The sequence below is a fragment of the Chlorocebus sabaeus genome, chromosome X, assembly GCF_047675955.1.
Source record: "Chlorocebus sabaeus isolate Y175 chromosome X, mChlSab1.0.hap1, whole genome shotgun sequence".
NCBI classification, from domain to species: Eukaryota; Metazoa; Chordata; class Mammalia; order Primates; family Cercopithecidae; genus Chlorocebus; species Chlorocebus sabaeus.
The window spans coordinates 108,629,785-108,653,412 of NC_132933.1; the positions used below are offsets into that span (position 1 = coordinate 108,629,785).

The 23,628-nt window shown below is 41.7% G+C and overlaps 1 protein-coding gene across 1 annotated transcript in view; it reads left to right on the forward strand.

Annotated features, from left to right (window-relative positions):
• Positions 1-23,628, forward strand: part of EFHC2 (EF-hand domain containing 2) — a 204,181-nt gene that overhangs the window by 175,557 nt on the left and 4,996 nt on the right. The window contains exon 14 of the mRNA XM_073013784.1: positions 10,642-10,747. Coding sequence (XP_072869885.1) covers positions 10,642-10,747 — 106 coding nt within the window. The remainder of the gene's footprint in view (positions 1-10,641; positions 10,748-23,628) is intronic.

The window sequence follows — 23,628 nt, forward strand, 5'->3', positions numbered from 1 at the left end:
TCAGTAGGCAATAGCTCCCAATAGTTTTCACTTGCTGAAAGCTTGCTCTTCCTTCATGACCCATTTCAAGTGGCACCATGTCCATGAAGCTCTGTTGCATTTGTTTGGCTGATCATCAGAGTGATTCTCTCTTCCTAAGAATTCTCACAGCACTATTTATGTGTCTCTTTATCCCTTACCTTGTAATGAAGAGTTGTGACTTGAACTTTGATTCATTCAGATGCAGACACTGCTTCTGTTTGATTTACCACCTATAAATAACCAATGGGTTGTCACATCCTGACAATTTTACCCCCTTCCTCCACTCCCATCTCTTACATTCTTTGAGTCCACTTATTAGCTGTGTGATCTTGTGCAAGGGTTTTGACCTGCCTGAACCTCAGATTCCTTATCTCTCGAATGAGATAACAGTACCTATTTCCTAGTGGTTAGGAAGATTAATTGAGATAACATACATAAAATACCCAGCACAGTACCTCGTGCAAAGAATTGATTGAGGACTAGGAGAGAAATTTAAGTCAGGGACCATAGACCACACACTCGTACTTAGAAATGAACTGGAAGAAACCTGTGTCTTTCTATGTAGAGGAAGCCATGTTTTTCAACAATTGGATCTGAATGCCTTTCACACATTAAGCTGTCTTCTAGTCAGGAAGCTGTGGATGTTTATTAGATTATCTTTTGATGGCTTTGAGGATGAGTTGTCCTGGAAAGTCCAGTAATGTGGGAGCCTGGCCTCTGGAGGACCTACATGTTTCTTATCCAGTGCTGAGGCCACCAAGTCATCATCCTCTCATTCTCTCAGCAGACTGTTTTGTCTTTGCCTTTACGATTTGACATTAAATGCAAAAAGATTGTTTCAGAACTTGCTTCGAAGTCGTCTCAGTCTCTGAACACATCTGTCTCCAAGCCCAGCTTAGCTTTGAGGAGGTCATCCCGCTCAGCTGCTAAGCAGACCATGTTCAGTCTAACTTTGCCTCTAATTGTGCAGTGACCCTTCTCCACACTCAGGGGAAACTTCAGACTAATCAGATTAGAAAATGTCTCATTCCCATTCCCCTCTCCCTCCAATATGCCCTGCCATGATTTGGGTCACATGCTTGGTGTTTTGCATCATCTCTGCAGATTCCTTTCAAAGACTGCCCTAATTCCTAATGGGCCCATCAGCCTGCAGCTTACATTTATATTCTGCATTCTTATTGTTCCCCACAGACTCCACAGGGCTTTACAGAGCCCTGACCAGAGTCTCTTTCTGCACAGCCCTCCTTATGGCACGCTAAGCCAGAGCCCCCTCTGACGTCTGCAGTCTCCCGTGGGAGGCAGGCATGGAGCTTGTTGACTTTGTTCAATGCACGCTCTTGCCCAGTAGTAGTTTTACCTGCCTTGGGATGAAGCTGGGCAGCTGTTGAGCAGCCGTGTAACCCTGCTGTGTGAATTCAGATCAGGAGATGAAAAACAATATGGCTAAAGGGTTGGATGCTTTCTTTCACCCAGTAATTGTTACCCGTGTATTTCTCCTAACCCTGTATTTTGGTACCAGGATTTTCCTTCTACCCCATTCCCATTTTTCTTATAATTCAGCTTGGCCTTTTCCTATTATGTTAGCATAACTCAAACTGGAATCAAGACTTCAAAATCTTTTTGTATCTGGTTACGTCAGCCCCTGTCAGTTTGTGCTGTGGGAGCTGGTATAAGGTCATCTTACTTACCAAGCAAATTCATTTCATTAATGTACAGAGCATCAGACTCAAATGTTCTTATAGTGGTAGCGATTATCCATTAATAATAGGAGTGACACTTTGTATTGATGTAGTGCTAAGGGCCTTAGAATATTTTGCAAGTTTTTGAGCATATTAAAAGGTACATTTTAATTGACAGTAGGCATTATTCCTCATTTCATAAGTGTAAACTCTGAGGTATAAGGAGAGTCTTTCACTGAAGACTGTGCTCTAGGCCAAGATGAGCCTCTAATGGAAGTAGAACTACAACTCCCTAAGATACTCTAAGCCTTTGCCTCTATCTGAGCTCCTGGGGGTAGGGACTAGATCTCGTTCATTTTTGCAGCCTCAAAGACTTGTCCTGTGCTAATGCACTGCACACGGGGGAGAAAAACATGGGCTTGGTATCCACCAGAGCTGCTCCTGCCTCTGCAGGTCAACTCTACTGCTTCTTGGCCATGCGATTCTTGGGCATTTACTCAACCCCTCTGAGCCTTCATTTGGATATTAATGTTCCTCTGTAATAATAAGCAAGAAATTCTGATTCTTAGATCGTAAGAGGTAGAGGGAATTCTGAAGTCATTCCATTCTGTATTCTTTGTGGGACTGGGAAGGAAAGAGGCAGCCTTCTCCCCTAATTGTGGCCTTCTGAATCTAGACTTGGAATAAGTAGAGATTCAAGTGCAACTCTTTCCCCAGCAGCTCTGTCCTGAGCTAGACTTTTATAGTTGGCTTTGGGTTCCATGGAATGCCTTAGAACTGGCCTCCCAAGAGAGCTGGTGCCTCATCCAGAAATATCAGTTAAAACGGAAAAAGTTAACAGGGCTTTAAAATCATCTCATTATAGTCTGCCCAGCCCTGCCCCGTGCCCCGCTCCCAGAGGCAGGGTTAGGGCTCCTGTGATTTCACCCAACAATACCTGGCAGTGAGGGTGAAGGGCAAGGGCTGAGCCATGTGGTAGCTATTGTGGCAGAGTGTTTGGTGTACTGATGAAGTTTTCAGAGAGAAGCCCCTTCTCTCTATCTCTCCCTTTTTCCTATTTTGTGTGCTCTCTCCTCTCACTCTCTCTGTCTCTTTGTCAGACACATCCACCCACCCGGATGCTTTCTACCTTTTCAAATATAAGGGAATTTCTAGTTGAAAAGATTTTTCTTTTAAATCCCAAACCATGTGGACAAACAGAGTATCGACTCTATGTACAGTCCTTACCTGGCAGCTGTGACTCACCTCACAGAGATCTGTGCTGTAGTCAGAATTGGAATTTAGAGGCATGACTATTTAGAGATAACCAGAGTTACTTGTTGGCAACTTGACGCAGGGGCCCAGAGCTCCACCTCTTCTCAAATGTCTGGCCTTGATGACTTTTACCAGGTGTTTCAGGATGCACCCCTGGGTTTGTTGGGTAATGGACTGAAACCAAATACAACTGAGTCAAAAATGGATCTTCACCATCTTCTCTCCCTTCCAGATCATTCCCCTAAATGATAGGGTGACCTTTGCAATAGAGGAGAAGAAGGCTCCTCTTCAGCAAAATACAGCTGCCACTGAGCCTTTTACCTCTACCAAGGGTGGAAATAGAGCAGCTCAGGATTATTCCCCATAGCAAGGAGATGGATGGCTTCTGTGGTTTTCAAGCCATTTATCATTTTGGGGAGGGGGAGTATGAACATCAGTCAAACGTCACATCAGACTCAGTTCTAAGAACTCCCACCTAGCAAGACATCAGGAAGCATGTTCGAGGGGTCGTATTATCTAGAAGGGAACCAGAGGAATTGCCTTTCCTCCCCCTTTTTCCACAAACATGTCTCTGAGTTTGTGTAGTGGAGAAAATGGTGGATTCGCGAGTATCAAAGGGAAAGAAGAATTTATGGAGGTTTTAGGAAAACACTTTCACACTGTGAGCTAGGACTTGAAAGTAAGAAGGCTGACTTTTTAACAAGCGTAGAAACACTTCAAAGCCAGAATTAGTGCTGCCCTTTAGGGCAGTCACCCTGGAAGGCTGCACACTGATTCCAACAATGTGGCCATAGAAAGTTCTTCTTTGGAATTGCCTTCAAAGCCTTTTGAAAAGAATTTCCTCCAGAGTGGCAAATCTTTGTCCTTTGACCATGGATCAGAGTTTTAACAAGAGCCAATGTCGTTTGGAGAGGAGTGAAGCAGGGGACTCAGGTGGAGAATTGGGACCACGTTTTTTATGGAAAGCACAGCATGGCCATGAAATAAGGAGATTTATCTTCTATACGATTCATAGGCTTTTCCAGATTATTTTGAAAGGATGGCTAGGATTTGGTAAATGATGCTTCTAGCCATGAGACAGAGGGAGGCCTGCCTCCGTGATGGTGGACTTGGGGAGATAACCTTCAGGGGTAACTATAGTCACTGACTGACTGATTTGTTCTCACTCCTGTAATATTCAGACCTTTCTCTGAACTGCTTCCCCTGCCTCCTCCTCCTCCTCTGACCTATACTATTGTTAGGACTGGAGATCTTCCTTATGTCCTGATTCTCTCCTTATAACCTCAAATAGCAAGCAGGGTGTATATTAGAGTGCATGTTATATAGCAAATGATGGCATGAAAAATCACCTTACGTCAGTGGCCCAGGAGGCTACGGGCAGAATTTTGGAGCAAGGAGGAAAACTGAGAGACTCATTCCTCCTGAATATACTCCCGACTAGTAGCACTTCTTTCTTTCCACATCTGACTTTTACATGTTTACTCCCTGGAAAATCATGTCTCAGAGTCTCTCATCTGCTTTTACACTCCTTAAAATTTTATTCGTATCAAACTGACATATGTTGATAGTCAAAAATTATCAAATCATTCTAAAAAGCTTATTTCAACAACAGCAATCTCTGGCCACATTCTTCTCCACCCCCTAGACCCATTCACAAGAAGGAGCCACTTTCAGCACTTCTAGCTGCTTCTGCTATTTAAAATAGCATGTACATATTGAGTGCACGGCACATGATACCGTAATTGATCATTTGCAGATACTGTCTGCTAACTTCCTGTTATAGTGACTGAAAATTTAGCTTAATATTGATTTCCATTGCTATTTATTCTTTTGGAATGCTCTTAGGATCTTCTCTTTATTCCTGGTATTCTGGAAGTTCATGATGAGAGAGAGAGTGTGTGTGTGTGTGTAACTATATATGGATTCATTGTGCTTAACACCCTATAGGCTCTTCTAGTTTGGAGTCACTGTCCTTTGGTTCTGAGAAATTTTCTATTAATTATTTAATAATTTCTTCTCTATTATGAGAACTCCTATTGCTAAGATTTTAAGGCCAAGTGTGGTGGCTCACACCTGTAATCCCAGCACTTTGGGAGGCCGAGGCAGGAGGAGACTTGAGCTCAGGAGTTCTCGGCCAGCCTGGCAACATAGTGAGACCCTGTCTCTACAAAAATAAAAATAAAAAAATTAGCCAGGCATGGTGGTGCGTGCCTGTAGTTGCAGTTACCCAGTAGACTGAAGCTGGAGGATCACTTAAGCCTGGGAGATCGAGGCTGCAGTAAGCTATAATCGTGCCACTGCAGTCCAGCCTTAGCAACAGAGCAAGACTCTGTATGAAAAATAAATAAATAAATAAATAATAAATAGAAAGATTTCAGATCTCTCGAATTTGGATATTTTCTCTCCCAGATTTTCTTTTTCATTAGGATGCATTTACTAAGGGATTTGCTTAAGTTTATATTCCAGCCCTTCTACTGCATATTTTACTATCATATTAATATTTTTAATTCCAAGAGCACGTTTTTCATCCAGATATTCCTTTCTTGTAGTCTTCTGTTCTTTTTTCAGGAATGTAATACATCCTCATATCTCACATCTTTCCCTCAGTTACCTGAATTGCCGTTGGTTCCCTTTTTTTTTTTTTTTTTTTTTTTTCTGTTGCTGTTTTGGCTTCTGTCTTTAATGTTGGATGCTTTGGTCGGGGGAAGGGGTTTGTTGATTAATGGATTTCACTGCCCAGTCAACTTCTGAGGCTTCATTTTATTAGAGAATCCCCAGAAGCTGGAATCTGGAGATTTCTCTTTAACCATTCAGAGTATGGAGAGAAGAATCCTACCTTCTCCTGCAAAGATAGGAGGGAGGGTGTGATGGGGAAAGGGAGAGTTTAAGCATGGCCACTGGTATTCTAGGAATAGAAAAGGGGAAGGAAGGCGCCTGACCGCCGCTCGTCTTCTGTACTCCATTTTGCCTCCTCTCCCCAAACTGGAGCTTCTTTCACTGAATTTCTCTGGCGAACAAGCCTCTGCTCTCTACAGGGAGGAGCATAGTATGGAAGAAGATACTTGACAGTTCAGTTGGTCTTGCTTTCTTCAGGCTTTTTTTTTTTCTTTTGAGACAGAGTCTGGCTCTGTTGCCCAGGCTGGAGTGCAGTGGCGCCAGGCTGGAGTGCAGTGGTGCGATCTCGGCTCACTGCAAGCTCCGCCTCCCGGGTTCACACCATTCTCCTACCTCAGCCTCCCGAGTAGCTGGTACTACAGGCGCCTGCCACCACACCCGGCGAATTTTTTGTATTTTTAGTAGAGATGGGGTTTCCTCCATGTTAGCCAGGATGGTCTCGATCTCCTGACCTCGTGATCCGCCTGCCTTGGCCTCCCAAAGTGCTGGGATTACAGGCCTGAGCCACTGCACCCGGCCCCCGCTTTCTTCAGGCTTTCAAACAATCCGTGTTTTCGATGCCACACCGTATCCCTCCCTTTATTGGCACCTGGAGTCAGCAGTCACTCAGTCTCCCAGGAATTTTGTGGGCCTAATCAACTGGACTCTGAGTGCCCTCTCCCCACTGACAGGAACATTTAGGGTTCAGCTTCTCTTCCTCAGCTCTGCCAAGTTATTTACCAATCCTCTGTTTACTTTTCATCTTGAAAAGAGTTTGACGTCTCTTCTCTACCATTGTCTTTTTTCCAATTCTTTTTGTCATTGTGGGTTATAACCTATTTTTATTATTTTTTGGTCATTTTGGTAGGATTTGGGGGAAAAGGGAGAGAAATATTTGTGATTGATTCATCGTGATTTACTGCAACTCTATCTACTTCCCAAGAGCAAAGAATTCTTCCAAGAAACATGAGCTAGTTTTATTCCTTTTGATTGAAATATCCTTTGTTCTTTTCTCCCTTGTGCCTCTTGGGGGGATTCCCACACACACTGAGATCCTCTAAGACAGAACTGAAAAGAAAAGCTTGGAGTATTTTACCACATTACCACAACTCTTCCTTTAGGCCTGGCTCTGGGATTTTGGAAAGATGAACTCGTTCAAGCATTTTTTCTCAAAAAAATTTAGACATTATTTCTGAGCTATGTATACTTTTATTCAGTGGACCTTCCTGAATATCATTTGATTCCTAAATATTATTCTTAAATGTCCCCCTAAATGGATAAATGGTTCAATGTTTTGAGTCTGACACATGAACTGGGCAGGAAGGAAGACTGGGTGTTATGAGGTAACAGGTAAGTATCAGAGTTAGTGGTAACAAAGTCTAATAATAGGACTTCCTGTGGTGACTTCCAGAAATTTTCCAGTAAGTTCCAGTGCCATCATCTAGGGCAAATGCAAATTCAGGCATAGGGACTCAGATAAGAGGAACTTCAGGAGGACTTTCTAAGGAAGCAACATTTGAAATGGGACTTTCCAGACAAAGGGACCAGAAGTGCAAATGCCTTGCATTTCTGCCAGCAATCTTGGCATGATCAGGGAACTAGAAGAAGGCTAGTTTACCTGAAACATTGTAAACAGAGAGAGTTTTCAAGTGAGGAGATGTAATCAGAGAGGCCATCAGCAGCCAGATTAAGTTGGGTCTTATAAACCCTGATAAGGAGTTTAGCTTGTGTTCTAAGTGGACTGGGAAGCCACTGGAGGATTGCAAGCAAGAAAGTGATTAATCTGATCTGTGTTTTAGAAAGAGCACCTGTGGTGGAGAATGGTCTGCAGCAAGGTAAGAGTAGAAGTAGCAAGACCAAGACAGGAAGTTATTGCTATAATCCAGATGAGAGACAATAGTGGCTTGGAATTAGGGAGTGGTAAAAGAGATGCAGAGAAATAGATAGACTTGTTATATGCTACAGTGGTAGAACCCACAGGACTGCTTAGTGGGTTGTATATGAGGAGTGAAGTCTGATGTGATCCCAGATTTATTTGGTAGTCTTTGACTGGTTCCCAGATTACCGGGATACTATACTTCTGAAACCCCTAAGATTGAGTAAGTGCCTCTTATAATTGATGTAATGGGAATTTACTGACAAATTCTGTACTTTAAGAACAGACAGAAGAACTTATGTTATTGATGATTTCCTCAAGTCTCCCAATTTTATGACTTTAAATACCTTCTATATGGCTAACGACTCCCACATTTATATCTTCAAATGGACTACTTCCTTGAGCTTCAGACTCATAGCCCCACTTTCTCACTTTCCATCCAAATACAGTGTAAACAAAACTGAGCTCATGATCTTTCCAACCTGCAGCCCCTGCGGTCTTTCTCATCTCAGTTAGGACAGCTCCATTGCTCCAGTTATTCAAGCAGAGGCGTTGGAGTCATCCTGAATACTCTGTCTTTTTCCCTCTCTCTCTTACTGTGTATATATATATATATATATATAGTCTTTTAGGAATCCCACAAAGTATATTCAGAATTGCCTACTCCTCACTGCCTTCCATGTGCCACTGCCCTCATCTAAACTGCCATTTTCTCTCATCTGGATCCCTGCAAGGGACTTCTAACTGTCCTTGCCACTTCTGCCTTGCCCTCTGTGTTCAACTCTGAATATATCAGTCAGAGTGATCTTTTAAAAATATCATAAGTCCCTTCTTAGTCTGTTCGGATTGCTACAACAATACCATAAACTAGGTGGCTTATAAACAACAGAAATTCATTGCTCAGAGCTCTCATGGCTGGGATGCCCAAGACCAAGATGACAACAGATTTGGGGCTGATGAGGGCCCACTTCCTGGTTCATAGACGATGCCTTCCCTCTGAATCCTTAAAGGATTACATGGCAGAAGGGGCAAGAGTGCTCTCTGGGGTCTCTTTAATTAATATAAGGGCACTAATCTCATCATGAGGGCAGAACCCTCACTATCTAATCACCTTTCCTAAAGCCCCAACTCCTAATATCATCACATTGATGCGGTCTCATTATATGAATTTTGAGGGGACACAGACATTCAGAACACTGAAGGTCTCATAACCTTTCTGTATAATATGCTCCAGTGGCTCTTAGTTTTCCTCAGCATAAAAGCCAAAGGTCCTACATGATCTCATTCTTTGACCTTAGCTCCTACTCGGAATATTAGGAAATATTTTCTTTCAAGGCTCTGTGCTAAAAAAAAAAAAAAAAAAAAAAAAAAAAAAAAAAAAAGTTTATTATGGGACATCTTTAACTGAGTTTTCATTCTTCCCCCAAAACATACACAAATAAAAGAAATAATGGTCCTACATTTTGGCTATAAATATTTCCATAAACAGAGTATGTCCTTTAAAGGAGTTGAACTGACTAGTGAGCCACAATTTAAAGGGTAAACAGTGGGTAGGGGGCAGCATATTGGAATTGCAGCTTAGAATCCTTGGCCAAAGAAAATGTACACAAAAGAATTACAGAATTCCCCTTTCCCCTCTTCTGGTCACTTTGTTTATTCCATTTTGTTTAGATTGATGAGGCTATGTGACTTCAGCTTGTAACATTTAATTTATTGCTGCTAATTTTTATTAGTTTATAAATATAAGCTATTAATTTTTTAGTACTTTGAGAAGAAAAGAGAAAAATCTTTGGACTGATTAGGAGTATATTTTAAAGGCAGGAGCCTGGAATAGGGTGCCTGGAACAATGTCTAGTGACCACTTTGTACTTTGTATTTTCCTTCAAAAACTGGTGTTACATGATAATCAGCCTTAAAAACTGGCAGAACATGATCAAATTTAGGATGGGTGGCATTGAGGCATTACACTAAGAAGTATTTTGTGTTTTGGTCATTGTAGCAGTTGTGTTGAAATTACTGTATCTTCATGGCCAAAACTCTATTATGGTTAAGGAAGAATTTTAGCCAATGTCCATAATTAGGAAATAGTAGTCAAAGAGATTCATTATTTTTGACCTGTATTTTTATGGTACAGAATAATCATTTGTTAATTTTTTTTCAAAATGAAATGGGCTGAAGTTTTTCTGATTATAAACTTAAAACAATTCAGATGATACACAAAAGTCTAAAGAAAAAGCAAAAATCAGAATCTCTCTTCCCAGAGATATCTATCTATTCTTAATACGTAAGTCTATTGCTACCATACTTTTTCTGTTTTTTAATAGAAGTATAAACCTAAAGTGGGATCATAACTCTACATACTGTTTTACAGCCTCCTTTCTGCTCAACAGTGTATCAAGAACAAATTTATATGATAACAAATTTGGATCTAAATAACCCCTTTTAATGGCTACATAATAAATGACAAAGATGCCTTTTATTTTTTCAAAAAATATACCGGTAGACAAATGAATCTAGCTTACCTTAAAGATTTAAAAGGTATGCAATTTAAGAAATATAAGGACATTCTATTTTGCTGACATATAATATCAACCATTAAACTAAAAGGACTTTTAAATATTTGTAACAAAATATCACTATAGTCTTAGTCACTGAATGAGCAAATTCTGTGGCAACTGCAACAAATATTTATTGAACACCTACTAAGTGCCAGCACTGATCTTGTTGTTGGGGATATTTTGATGAATTAGATAGGCAAGATCCCTGCTCAAAGAATTTACATTCTGGAGGGTCAGAAGCAATAAGAAATTGTAAGAAATAAGAAAAATCTCAGATATTGAAGCATATATGGTATTATGTTTTCATGATAAAAATTGAAACTGACATTTTGGTCTTGAATTCGGCAGATTGAGTCAAATTATATAATTATATTTTCAGGTTTGAAGACAGTGAAAAACAAATAGATTATAAGTCATTTTTCTCTGCCCTGAACTGGAGAAAGAATCCAGTGCCTGAATTGCAACCAGCATCATACCTTAAAGAGGTAAAATGAACACTTATTTTAAAAACCATCTATGGTTACTTCCCTTGCATGTTTAATATCCTTTATCTTTAAATTATTTTTCATCATAAAATATTAACACCAGTGCTTTTGGAAAGAGTGCTTATGTGTTTCTGGGTATTTGTGTTAAAGGCTAATTTACTTTCCATGCTGAGCAAACATCTGCTCTGTAAAAGCATGACTTTTCTTATGCAGCTGATTTTTTTTTTAACCTCGGTCACATCCAATTATATGGAAAATAGGATAATAGGTTACAGTTATAAATAGATATAAACACTGTTATCAAGGGATTCTGGTAACATCATCATAAGCCACAAGAGCAAATCTCAAATGGTGCCTATGGCAAGAATCCCTAGGGTATCTGTGACTGTGCACCCAGGTTTGCCATGGGTGAAACAATAGAATATGGGGATGCACATTTCACGGTGGAGCCAAATTTAAAATCAAAATTCCACAGAAAAATGCTTGGTTAGGGAAAACAAAGTTCACGTGATCAGATGGTGCTCTCAACATTGTGGAATTGTCTGAATTCTCTAAGATCTCTTTGGACCAATTGTCTTTTAAAAGTGGGTGGGTGGGTGGTGGTTTGTTTGTATTTTAACATGCTCCAGAAATTGATTTTCTTGGGAAAGTCCCTTGATAAAGCAAATGTCATGTGGTTGATACTCCCAGAAAGGAGGCATTTATTTCTCCCGGTCTCTGCTAACCAGCTCATTCTGGCTGGAGCTGGTCTAGTGCCCCTGGGAATTCCCTCAGGCATGCAGCTACTCCAAGGGCAGCCATAGAACTTCCAGATGGTTGGGGGAAAGTATAGTAGCCTTTGGAGTCAGACAGAGCTGGGTTTGAATTTTGGCCCTGCCACCTACTTAGCTGAATGACTTTGGGTCAGTTAAGTTACTTATCTTGTTCATTTATGAATGTAATCCCCAGACAAATCAGGATTAAGTATTGACTCTCATCAGGTTCTCTGCTCTAGGCTAGGGTCCAGAGACAAAAATTGTCATTGCTACCTTTGAGGGGCCCACTACTGATGCGGGAATTGGTACCCTCATGATTTGGAGTGTGGCGTGATACAGCCTGCATGGGATTCTATGGGATGAGGAGGTAGCTGCTTCTAAACAGACTGGGGGGAACAGGAAGTGTTTTCAGGGGAGGTGACATTTGAAATTTCAATGATGAGTAGTAAGAGTTAGCAAGGTAGGAAAGTGACATGGTCTGGAAAAAGCATTTCCAACAGAATTCTCTGGACATGGGACAGCATGGTACTTGTACAGAACCAGGAGGAACTGGTGTGGCCAGAGCAAAGGCACATGGGGAAGAGGTGAAAAGGATGAAGCTGAGATACCTGCACGGGTAACATTTGAATATTGTCCTGTGAGGTCTGGAGACCACTGACTAACTTCAAGGAAGACAGCAACATGATCAAGAGTGCCCTTTACACAGAACTTGCTTTGGCTGGATGGTGGGTGGACTGGAGATGGAGTCTCACTCTGTCACCCAGGCTGGAGTGCAGTGGTGCGATCTCAGCTCACCACAATCTTCACCTCCCGGGTTCAAGCGATTCTCCTGCCTCAGCCTCCCGAACAGCTGGGATTACAGGCATGTGCCACCATACCCGGCTAATTTTTGTATTTTTGGTAGAGACAGGGTTTCACCATGTTGGCCAGGCTGGTCTCGAACTCCCGACCTCAAGTGGTCCACCCGCCTTGGCCTCCCAAAGTGCTGGGATTACAGATGTGAGCTACTACACCTGGCCATGGAGGCTCTTGTCCTGTTGTCCCCATAAATAACGGCAAACACTGAAAGCATTTACTGTGTGCCAACTACTGTTCTAAGATCTCAAAATCACTTAGCTTATTTAATCCTCTTAGCAATCTTAGGTACTTTTATTATTCCCAGTTTAGAGATGAGGAAGTTAGATAAACAGCAATGTAAGGCAGAGTCAGAATTTTAACTCAGGTCTCTTGCTGCAAAGAATAAAAAAGAAAACTGTCCTTCAAATATAATTATTTTTGAAGATACTGGATTGGATTAACCCAAATCTGAAATACTATCACAAAAACAAATCAGTACTGTCATTTGCCCTGATAACCCTTTCATTCTTATCCATGTGAATATTTAATTTTTACATACAAATAGAAGCATGGTAGATGGGATTTACATTCTTCTACCTTTTCATTGAATGTTCTAGTAGTCTGTATTGACTGCATCCCTATGTCCCTTTAGGACTGCTCTCCAGAGCCCTTTACTGTGCTCTGACCCTGCCCAGGCCAGTCCTTGGCAGCTGACCTTTGTAGGCCACATGAGTGGGTCCCCTAGCCCTCTGGCCTCCAGTTGGGTTGACCAGTGGGATGCACCAGCAGGAGAGTAGAGGGTGAAAGGAGAGAGCAATCTTCTTCCTCCCTGCCAGTCACAGCAGATTGACGGCCTCCTCCTTCAAAGTCCACAGCACTTGTCTAGAGGCTCTTTGCATATGGCTGGCCACTCCAGGCTCTGGTGACCACCTTCATGTGCCCCTTCAGCCTCAGGCGGTAGTAATGGCTCCCTGCTGTTATAAACCCAGGGGATTATACCCTGTTGGTTTTCCTAAACACTTCCCACAACTTTGTAACTAGTCACTTTATTAAACTCTTCTCAATTTCCACAGTTTGCATATGTCCTCCATTTCCCATGAGACCCTGAATAATATATAGGACATACCTATTTTTGCTATAATCCTTTGTCATTCTTTTCCTTACTTTCTACTTCTCTCTTTCCTCTTCCATTCCACTCAGTCCACCACCCAAATGTTTACCTCTGTGTTGAGGGTTTTATTTCATCATGTATTGTGTGAAAATATGTTTATACCACATGCATTTATCTGGAGTATGCTTTTCTTTCTTAATCATGGAAAATTTCCCTAGTTTAATATGTATAGACCTAAACCATTCTTAATAGCTGTAGTGTGAATATATAATAATTTATTAATCTCTTTTTTTTTCTTTTTTTTTTTTTGAGACAAAGTCTCACTCTGTTGCCCAAGCTGGCGTGATCTTGGCTTGCTGCAACCTCCACCTCCCAGGTTCAAGCGATTCTCCTGCCTCAGCTTCCTGAGTTGCTGGGACTGTAAGCACACGCCACCATGCCTGGCTAATTTTTTTGTATTTTTAGTAGAGACAGGTTTTTACCATGTTGGCCAGGCTGCTCTTGAACTCCTGACCTTGTGATTCGCCCGCCTCGGTCTCCCAAAGTGCTGGGATTACAGGCATGAGCCACCGCGCCTGGGTCTATTAATCTGCTCTTTATTAACAGGCATTCAGGTTGTTTTTTATTTTGCCTCTGAAAACATACCTTACTACTTACTACTTACTACTTTAAATTTTATTTTCCTGATGACTATTGAGTTTGAATGAGATCCAATCATCTTTTTGTACTACAACCTACAGTAAGAAAGATACTTTTTTCATAACAACACAGCATGCACATATATAACGGAATCTAAGATTTCATGGATTAATACTGTTCTGACTACATGTGGTGCAGTATGATACAGTCTTTTCTTTTTTCATTTCTCTCTTCCTTTCTTTTCTTTTCCTTTTTGTCATTACCCACCACCTCTTTTTCTCCTCTCTTTTGAATGTTGTTCATGACCCATTAAATTGATTTCATGACCCACAAAAAGATCACCATACACACTAGAAGAGAAGTCACCGCATGGGATGGCCAAAGATCCACTCTGCCTTTAATCACCTCTCCCCAGTTTCATCACTTTTCAACTCTGTCAACCGGGATAGGTATCGAGCCCTGGACCTCAGATGCTTTTGAGAGGCAATGTAGAACAGAAGGTCTCCAATCACAGGGACCCTGGTTCAAATCCTTAGCTCTACGATCAACTAACTGGGTGACTTTTTACAAATTACTCAACCTTTCAGGTTTTCCCATCTCAAAAATGGTGATAAGAATAGTTCTTCCATTAGGGTTGTGAGGATTAAGGAAGTCAATATACACAAGTCACTTATCACAATACCTCTGCCATAGTAAGGGCTTAAGTGTTGGATGCTATTATTTTTTGTAAAATGGAGATGTCTTACTTTCCTCAAGTCAGGAGGCTGGGCAGTCCCTGCCAAGGTTAAGATGGGAGATTCTATTCTTAATGGCAAGAGATGGTTCTAGGCCAGGAATGTCACATCAGAAACAGCTTGGGCTTCAGCACTAGGTTCTTCTAATTGCAATTCATTTATGGTGAGAACTTTACTCATAGGGCCTCATCAATTCTGCTGATAAAGCCTAGAAGTATTTCAGTCTGCAGGAGGCATTCGGAAAGGACTATCCTTTTTCAGCCAATTAAAAAGAAAAGAAAATAGATATAAAATGGTACCTGATCAATTTCACCAACAATGAGAACTTAACTAGATTCCAAAGAGTTTGAAGCACTCTGGTACTGATAAGCTTGTTATTATTTCATAAAGAAGACATAAAATAGCTTGGGAATGTTACCAGTGAGTCTATAATCTCATGTGAAAATATTTAGCATGAAGGGGTTGAGCACAATGTTGAATACTTTATACAGTAGAATACAGGAGCAAAAAGTATAATATCTACTGACCCATGTAAGTGTGCTCACATGTTATTAATAATGTTGAATAACTGCTGGGTCAGAGTTTGTCACAGGTGGGGTTCTCCAGGAAGCAGATGGAGTCTAATGTGTAGGATATTTATTTGGGAGTGTCCTTGGGATCATCTCCCATGGAAGGTGGGGGAAAAGAAGAAGAGTGGGCAGAGGGAGAAGTTGAACTGTGATACAAGCCCAAAGATAGCCTTGGCCAACCCATAGGGAGCTCTGGAGTTAGCATGTATTTTCAGCGTTGTCCTGAGTTGGGCCAGAATGGCCTGGCCTTTGTCCCCGTGGGTTGGTTCAAGAAGAGATATGACTTTGTGCAGCGTGGCTCTTTGCAGCCAAGACATGTTTGTAGCTCAGGAAATCCATGAAGGGGACTCCCAGCAGCTGGGCCACCAAATCCCTCCTCAAGGGGATTCTGGATAGTATATCACAGCTTGGCAACCAACTACTCTTGAAGCCCCTGTTGACTTTACTTGGTATCAACTGAGAGCCTGGCAGTGTGACAGCCTCCTCCCCAGCTGGTTCCCTGGTTATTTCCTAATCTTCTATTCATAGTAGGGAACTGAGAGGAGAGTGGTTATGCTATAAGAGACCGTGGTGGAGTCAGACCAGATGTGTAGGTCCTGGGGGCGCAACTGGGCAGAGAAAACCTCCCAGTTATGACTTTGGGGATTGCCAACATTTGAGGACTCTTCCATAGCCAGTCACATGTAGGGCTTCAGGGTAAGATCCATCAGGTTGTGAAGGCACCCCAGCCCTGAGTGTGAAGTGATGAGACCAAAGGTCTTTTGAGAACAAGGAATGACAGGCTGAGCTCCTATGTGGAAGGAAGGCTTAAATGGAGGCCCCAGAGTTGGGAAGCTGCACCCTTCCTCCAGTATATGAGCCTGACAGGCTGGCTCAGGTTAAAGTTTCAGAGGTGTTATAGAGAGCTCTGTAGAAGTTACCAGTACAGGCCACCACCTGGAACCTGGATATTTTTACTCCTGGGCTGAATATTGTCATCAGCAGGATCTCATTTCTGGACTGGGAATCTTACTGAGAAATAAAAAGAAACTTATTGGCTGATGAAAGCTGAGTAGGCCTCAGTACTAGATTCAACTCTAATTCTGTCTGCATCAGCATGAATGGATAGGATGGATGTTATGGGTGGAAATTTGGGACACCTTCCCAGTCTAGTGTGACTAACCATCATGGGGTGAGAAGGGAGAGGCCAGAAACCAGGAACAAGACCACAGGATTCAGCCAACCACAGGCTGAGTAGGGGTGTGGTCTGGTCCACAAGACTTGAGATTGGAAGGGAGTTCTAGCAGGGCATCCCTCCAAAACAGTGAGCGTAGTGATGGGGAATCTTGAAGTTAGCACCATTCGGCAATCAGAGGAAGCCACTCAGCAGGCTCAGACCAAGCTTTCACCCTGCCAAGGGGACGGAGCTGGCTAAGTCCCTAAACCCGTGAGGTTACAGCAGGAAAGACGCAGCATACTCAAAGGGATCCTGGAGATGGATTTGATAAAGGGACTGTTGATGGGGTGGGTAGGGTTAAGGGAACCAAGCGGGCGGGGATGCGGGGGAGGGTGGAGCACTCAGGGACTGGCAAGAACGGGAGAAGCAGGGAGGGACTGGGGGACTGGTGTTATTGGAGCCCAGCAGAGGAGCTGGACGATAGCAGCAGGTAGAGTAGTGTAGCCACTATAGCCACTCCCAAACCATGGCCTGGCATGGAGGGAACAGGGTGAAGGGAAGTAAAATCCATACTCTGACCTCTTGCTTATCCTGTTTTCTGATCTCCTGATGCTGCTTCACATTGGCTGAACCCACCCAGAAGCCAGAGAGCAAGGAAGCTTGAGGAGTGATGCAATCCACAGAGTCGGTCTCCCAGGGCAGAAAGCAGAGTGAAAAGGGCAAAGAATGGATCTTGAGGGGCAAATGGAGACTGACCCAGCACAATCTGTTTGTTATCAGAATAAAGCCTTGAGCTCAGAACAAGCCCCACAGCCAGGATAAAAGCTAGGTCTACACTAACTACTTCTGGGGCTTGGTCTGCTGGATTTGAGGACCAGTTTCCTGGACTCAGAGGTGGCTCCCCTACATGTGCTTATCAGGTGGCCTCAGCTAGTAAGAATTGGGGTCAACCACAAACAAGGAGAATTTAAAGAGTACTATAGTATAGCTAGTCTAGCTTTGATTAGTCCTACTGCCCTTTGGTGACAGGTTTTTCCTACATGGTTGGATGTAAGCTGTCATCCATCATGACTGTTGGCTATGGCCTGTAGCCAATGGCTTGTAGCCTGGATTCTCATTGGACTCCCTTGCTTATCCCTCTGCCTGGCCCCTCAGCAGCCCATGGTGAGCCATGGGGCTGTAATTTAACTCTCACTCCATTATGTGACTATCTATGGTCTCAGCATGTTGCCCTGGCGCTGTCATGGCCTGGAGACCCCATTTCCATTCTATTGTGTTTGCTCACAGATGGTAGCTGTAAAACTGGCAGAATAGGTCCCACTGTTTAGAGCCTGTCTGGTTAATCTCAGAAGTCACGTTTTAAAAAATAACACTAAATCGGTTCTCATATAAACTTTATAACTTACACTGTGTGACTGGCGTCTTATCTTTTGACATTTCTGAGAAAAATGGGATATGGCTTCATTTTATGAACATCGTCACTGCGAAAAAAAACATTAGCAGTCAGCTCGAAAGCGCGCTCTTTCACAATAGGATGATATAGGGCCTTGGCATCAGGAAGTAGGGGGCAGTTCGGTACACCTTGGGAAACGTCTTTGGACACCCACCTTGTTGAGATTCTCCTTTTGGTATTTAGAGCATGGAATAACCTGTGACATTTTGTTGTCCCAACAATCTTGCAAGAATAAGTATTATTCCCAATTTATAGATAGGAAGCTGAGGCTCAGAGATATTCCTAATGGTGCGGATTATATAGTCAGGGACTGGTGCCAATTTTTTAAATAAGTAAAGTTATTTCTAATATTTGTGGTTGAATACAACAGTCAAAATAAAAGGTTGTTAACCATTCCTCTTAGACTTAAAAAATAACTGGCAAACACATACTGTTGACCTAACACAGAGCAATAACCTAGTAGGAAAGGATACTCCTGAAATCTACTTTCAGCTACAGCATCAGGTGATGTCCACTTGAATTGTACACATAAGCCTGTCATTGAAGCTCAAAAATCCACATCTCCCTGAAAACTTTACTTGCCCTGCATTGCACTTCCAAGGAAAGGTTTTCTGTTTAGAAACTACACCTGTCTTTTAGCTACAACTCACATACAGAAGACAACTCTATTGAAGCTTTGTCTAGAGAAAGGGGAAACAATCATGAAATATTGGCATTGCTGTAAAGACAGAAATGTATAGAAATATAAGCTAATCTTCTGGCTTTATATATGAGCTTTTCCTTATGTTATCAGAATGCTCTTGATTATCTCAAGAAATATTCGCAAAATCCTTTCCCCAAATTTATTTCAATTTGATTTGCTTAAAATTTAATTGCTTTTATGATTTTGTCAAACTAATTAGATTATTTCTAAAGCCATGTTAACTTTATTTGAAGGGAGAAAATCTAAGAAAATCACAATTTTAATACTGTATACACCACTGGCCTTTTCCATACATTTATAGATCTTTCTCATAGAAACATCCTTTTCCTAGTGAGTAGAGGGGAGTAACATGGTGAAATCACTAACATGACTCTATCTGCCTTGCATTTGGGAGGAATAAAAATAACCTTGTTTCAGTGAAGCATGGAATTTAATTGGCTCCCGATCTTTCCCCTCATGCATCTGGTGGCCAGTATTACAGTAGAAAATTTTAAACAAGAAGGAGACATAATCCAATTAAATTTCCTTTTAAAAATGTCAAAGCAAATAAATCTAGGGCCCATTAGCTCACACACAGCTTTGCTATTCTCACTGGGCAGCTGCTGTTTACTGGGTTTTCATCCAGTGCCATCTTTGCTTCCCATTTCAAGGGTGTGCGATTTTACAGATCGGCAGCTACATTTTTTCACCACTGATGAACGAGTAATTTATTGCCAACTGGTTTGACATCTTAAGTGCCTCAAGTGACAGCCAGCTTGGAAGATGTCATAGGGCCTTCTTGGAGACAATGATTCCCAGACATTTTAGAATCCTGATTTTTGTATCATTGAATTTCACTCTGCATTTCATAGTTCTTCCTTCTTCCAGAAAACACTATGTGGCATGTATTGTTTCTGCTCCAGATTACATCAAATTTTGTTCTGAGATTTGAGTGCTGTCCTTTGAGTATCTGGAAGTCACTTGGAGACTCTGGATTCATCCAATTTGCCAGGAAGTTGCTTTGTTTCAAGCTGTGCTGTGCCTTTCTTAGACATATTCTTAATTTTGATAAATGCAAAATTGCATAGAATCTACATCTGACTTCCTCTAGAAGCAGACTTGGAGACAAAGATTTAAGTGTAAATCATTTTGGGGGGAGAAGTGAAAACACTAGTAAGGGAGTGGGAGAGTGAGAAAGGGAAGGGAAGGAGCTACTAAAGGCATATTAACAAACCAGTTACAAATGTAGATGATATAGACGATTGAAGGTTTTGTTTTGTTTTGGGACAGGGTCTCACTCTGTCACCCAGGGTGGAGTGTAGTGGTGCGATCATGGCTCACTGCAGCCTTAAACTCCTGGGCTCAAGCAGTCCTCCTACCTTAGCTTCCCAAGCAGCTGGGACTACAGGCCCACACCACTACACCCTGCTATTTTTTTTTTTTCTTTTGTAGAGACAGGGTCTCACTGTGTTGACCAGGCTTGTTCAGAAGTCCTGGCTTTAAGTGATCGCCCACCTCAGCCACCCAAATGGTGGAGTTGCAGGTGTGAGCCCCCACACCTGACCTAATGATTAGAGCTTAATGCAACTGGGAAACATTGACACTTCAGAGTCATCCCACCCAAAGTGCAAGGGAGCCACGGTATTCATCCATCAACTCCCATCAGTCATTGTTTGAGGGCTGCTCTTGAAGTGGAGGAAAGGAAATAATTCCCTGGCACTTGTGGCTTGCCACAGGGGCAGCCAAAGCAAGCCTCAGAGGCCAAAGAGAAGCCCTAGGGCAAACGAACGCAGGTGCTGGCCATTGGAAGTCAGGTTGGTGTGCACCAGAGTGGAAAGGATGAGGAGATAGGAAGGGGTGCTGGCAGAGCCTGCTACACGTAGACAGTTAAAATCCTAAATTCCAAACCTGCACTGCCAGGGGAATCTGCTTTACAGAGATGCAAGTAAGCTTGTTCTCACCCGGAATGGGCAGGATCAACTTCTATGGATGACTCCTCCTGTTGTAAAAGTACCACACAGTTATTCCCACTTAAAACTGATGTGCACTGCTGGGAAAGCCATATGTATGAGTTTTCTTTGCATTGCATAGTGTAGGGTTAATAAAAAGTCAATGAAGACAGTATTTTAACTCACTGCCCAGATTTTCATAAAGATTCTACAATATTTGGAACATTTGCAGATTTATTAGAAAGTACAATTAGGCAGTGGTAATATGTGGATTTCTTATGTTGCCAAAAATGTCTTCATTTTACCAAGGGGCTAGCCATGAGATTCCTTAAGTAGATCCAATTATAGACAAAATTATGAAGAAAGTGCCTTTCCCTCTACTTTATTGATGCCCCTCACCCCATCCCCTGAGCCTTGGAAACCTCCCCTGTTTCCTAACCTTCCTTTGGTCCCAAATTTGATTCCATTAGTCCATTTTAAGCCAATAGGTGTGAAAATCTCCCTGAAATTGGAGGTTGGCAATAGATGGACCCACAGCACTGCTAATGTGCTTGTGGCATTTATGAAGTGTTTGGACAGAAAGTCACTCCCACCTGGAACCTAAGGAAGAGTGACAAAAGGAAAAATAATCAAGGGAAGTGGCATTGATTCAAAAGAAAGAGCACAATGGGACCGGAGTAGTCAGGAGAGCTTTGTGCGAGTCATGGGGTTTAAAGTGGTCAGGATTTAAAGAAATGGACTATTGTTATCTTTTCATCTTAAATTATCCTTAATACCAAATCTCATGGATATTTACTTGAGTTTCATTGTGCCCAAGTTGCTAACAAATTTGATCTCATCTCCAAATTCTTGAGTTCTCATGATAGCGTTGTAAGTTCTATTATTTTCTCTTTATTGTCAGCATCGAAATCACAATTCCTTGCTCAAAAAATACAAAAACAAAACCACTTTTGCTAACTCATAATCTATGAGGCAGAATCTTCTAGTCCTGACCTGTTTCATAAGAGGATCCAGTCCCCGAATAACTTCATCATATTTATATGAGTTACATAATGCATTATTTATTTCTGTGTTGAAAACTTTTATTTAAAAGACCCGTTAGAGGATGGTGATTTTTGAAGGCATATATTTGTACTATTTCTCTATACTGAGATAAAATTTACAAACATCACTTAAGAGCAAATATTGCTGTAAGTTTTGTAATGAAATTTTTGAGGACATGTTAAATAGTGGAGTTGAATGACTATTGATCTTAGCCTTCATTGATTAAAATGTATTGTTTTGTGTGTGTGTGTGTGTGTGTGTGTGTGTGTGTGTGTGTGTAACAGTTTACTACTTTTTGGTGTAAGGAAGGATGTTTTACCAAGTTCCATGTGGTATGAGTTGCACAAAACACCCCTTAGGAGTGGGTTTAGCCATCAGCCATCTGAATGGTCATTTCGCTCTTCATACTGCCAGTTGGTGGTTTGGGCTCAACTTCTGAGAGGCAGCATCTTTGAGAGAGAAGAGTAGTGTCACTTCAAGAACTGCCTTGTTTTGTACTTAAATTTTCTTGTTGGAAGTGTGAGGACCAAATGTAGCTGTGTAGGATGAAAGCCAGCTGCTTCTGAATAGATCCTTCTCAGCTCTGGAGGGTTGCCCCGCAGATGAGCATAGTTCTGCAGCTCCGCTGCCCAGGTTGTTATAATCCAGGCTTCTCCACTGACTGGAGGTTTGACTTGAGACAATCTATTTAATCCTTCTGTGTCTCAGTTTCTTTTTCTGTAAATAGATTATCCTCATAATACTTATCTCTTAAGGGGTTTCTGTGATGATTAAATAACTTAATACATGTAAAACACTTAAAAGAGTATCAGCATGTAGTAAATATCCAATAAATGTATTGTTATTCCTATTACTACTAGGTAATTACAAGATTCCCATCTATAACCCTGCACAAATCTGCAACTAGTTTATCATCATCATAAATCATCTCTTAAATTAAGGTTTTACACCTGAATTAGAGATGCTGGTACTTAGTTATTTTCTGATTCTATGACAGTGTTGTCAATTGTCATAGTTTTACATGTCACTCATATTCCAGTGACTTCTATATCTTTGCACAGTTCTGGATTCTAGCTCTGTGCTATATAGAACCGTATTTACAGATGTTTACCAGAATCTTCACCTTGATGTCCCATGGACACCTGAAAGAAAAAATGCCCACAACTGAACTTAGAATTTCCCTCTGAGCCTTGTTTTCCTACTAAAAAATGTTTTTAAACTCTTCCTGCTTTCCTTATGATATTACACTGGGTTGAATATTGTCCCCTCCAAAAGTCATGTCTACCCCAAACCCCAGAATGTGACCTTATTTGCAAATAGTCTTTGCAGATAAAATTAATTAAAATGAAGTTATGCTGGATTAGAGTGAACCCTAAATGCAGTGATTGGTGACTTTATAAGAAAGCCGCATGAAGACATATTGGTATACACAGAGAACACCATGTGAAGTTGGAGGCAGACGCTGGATTGATATGCCTACAAGCCAAAGCGTGACTGCCAGCCACCACCAGAAGCCAGGAGGGAGGCATGGAGTAAATTCTCCCTTAAAGCCTCCAGAAAGATCCAATGCTGCCCACACCTTGGTTTTGGACTTCTGGCCTTCTGAACTGTGAAAGAATAAGTTTCTGTTGCTTTAAGCCACTTCCTTTGTGGTACTTTGTAATGGCAGCCCCAGGAAACTAATAACAGATACTGTCAACTATTACTAAATTTCGAGTTCTTAGAACCATCCTTACCTGTATTAGTTTCCTAGTGATGCCCTCACAAAGTACCACAGACTGAGTTGCTTAAAACAATAGAAATTTATTCTTCTACAGTTCTGGAGGCTAGCAGTCCAAAATCTAGGTGTCACAGGGCCACACTTTCTCTGAAACCTGTGTGGGAATCCTTCCCTGCCTCTTCCTAGATTCTGACGGTTTGCTGGCAGTCTTTGGTGTTCCTTGGTTTGCAGC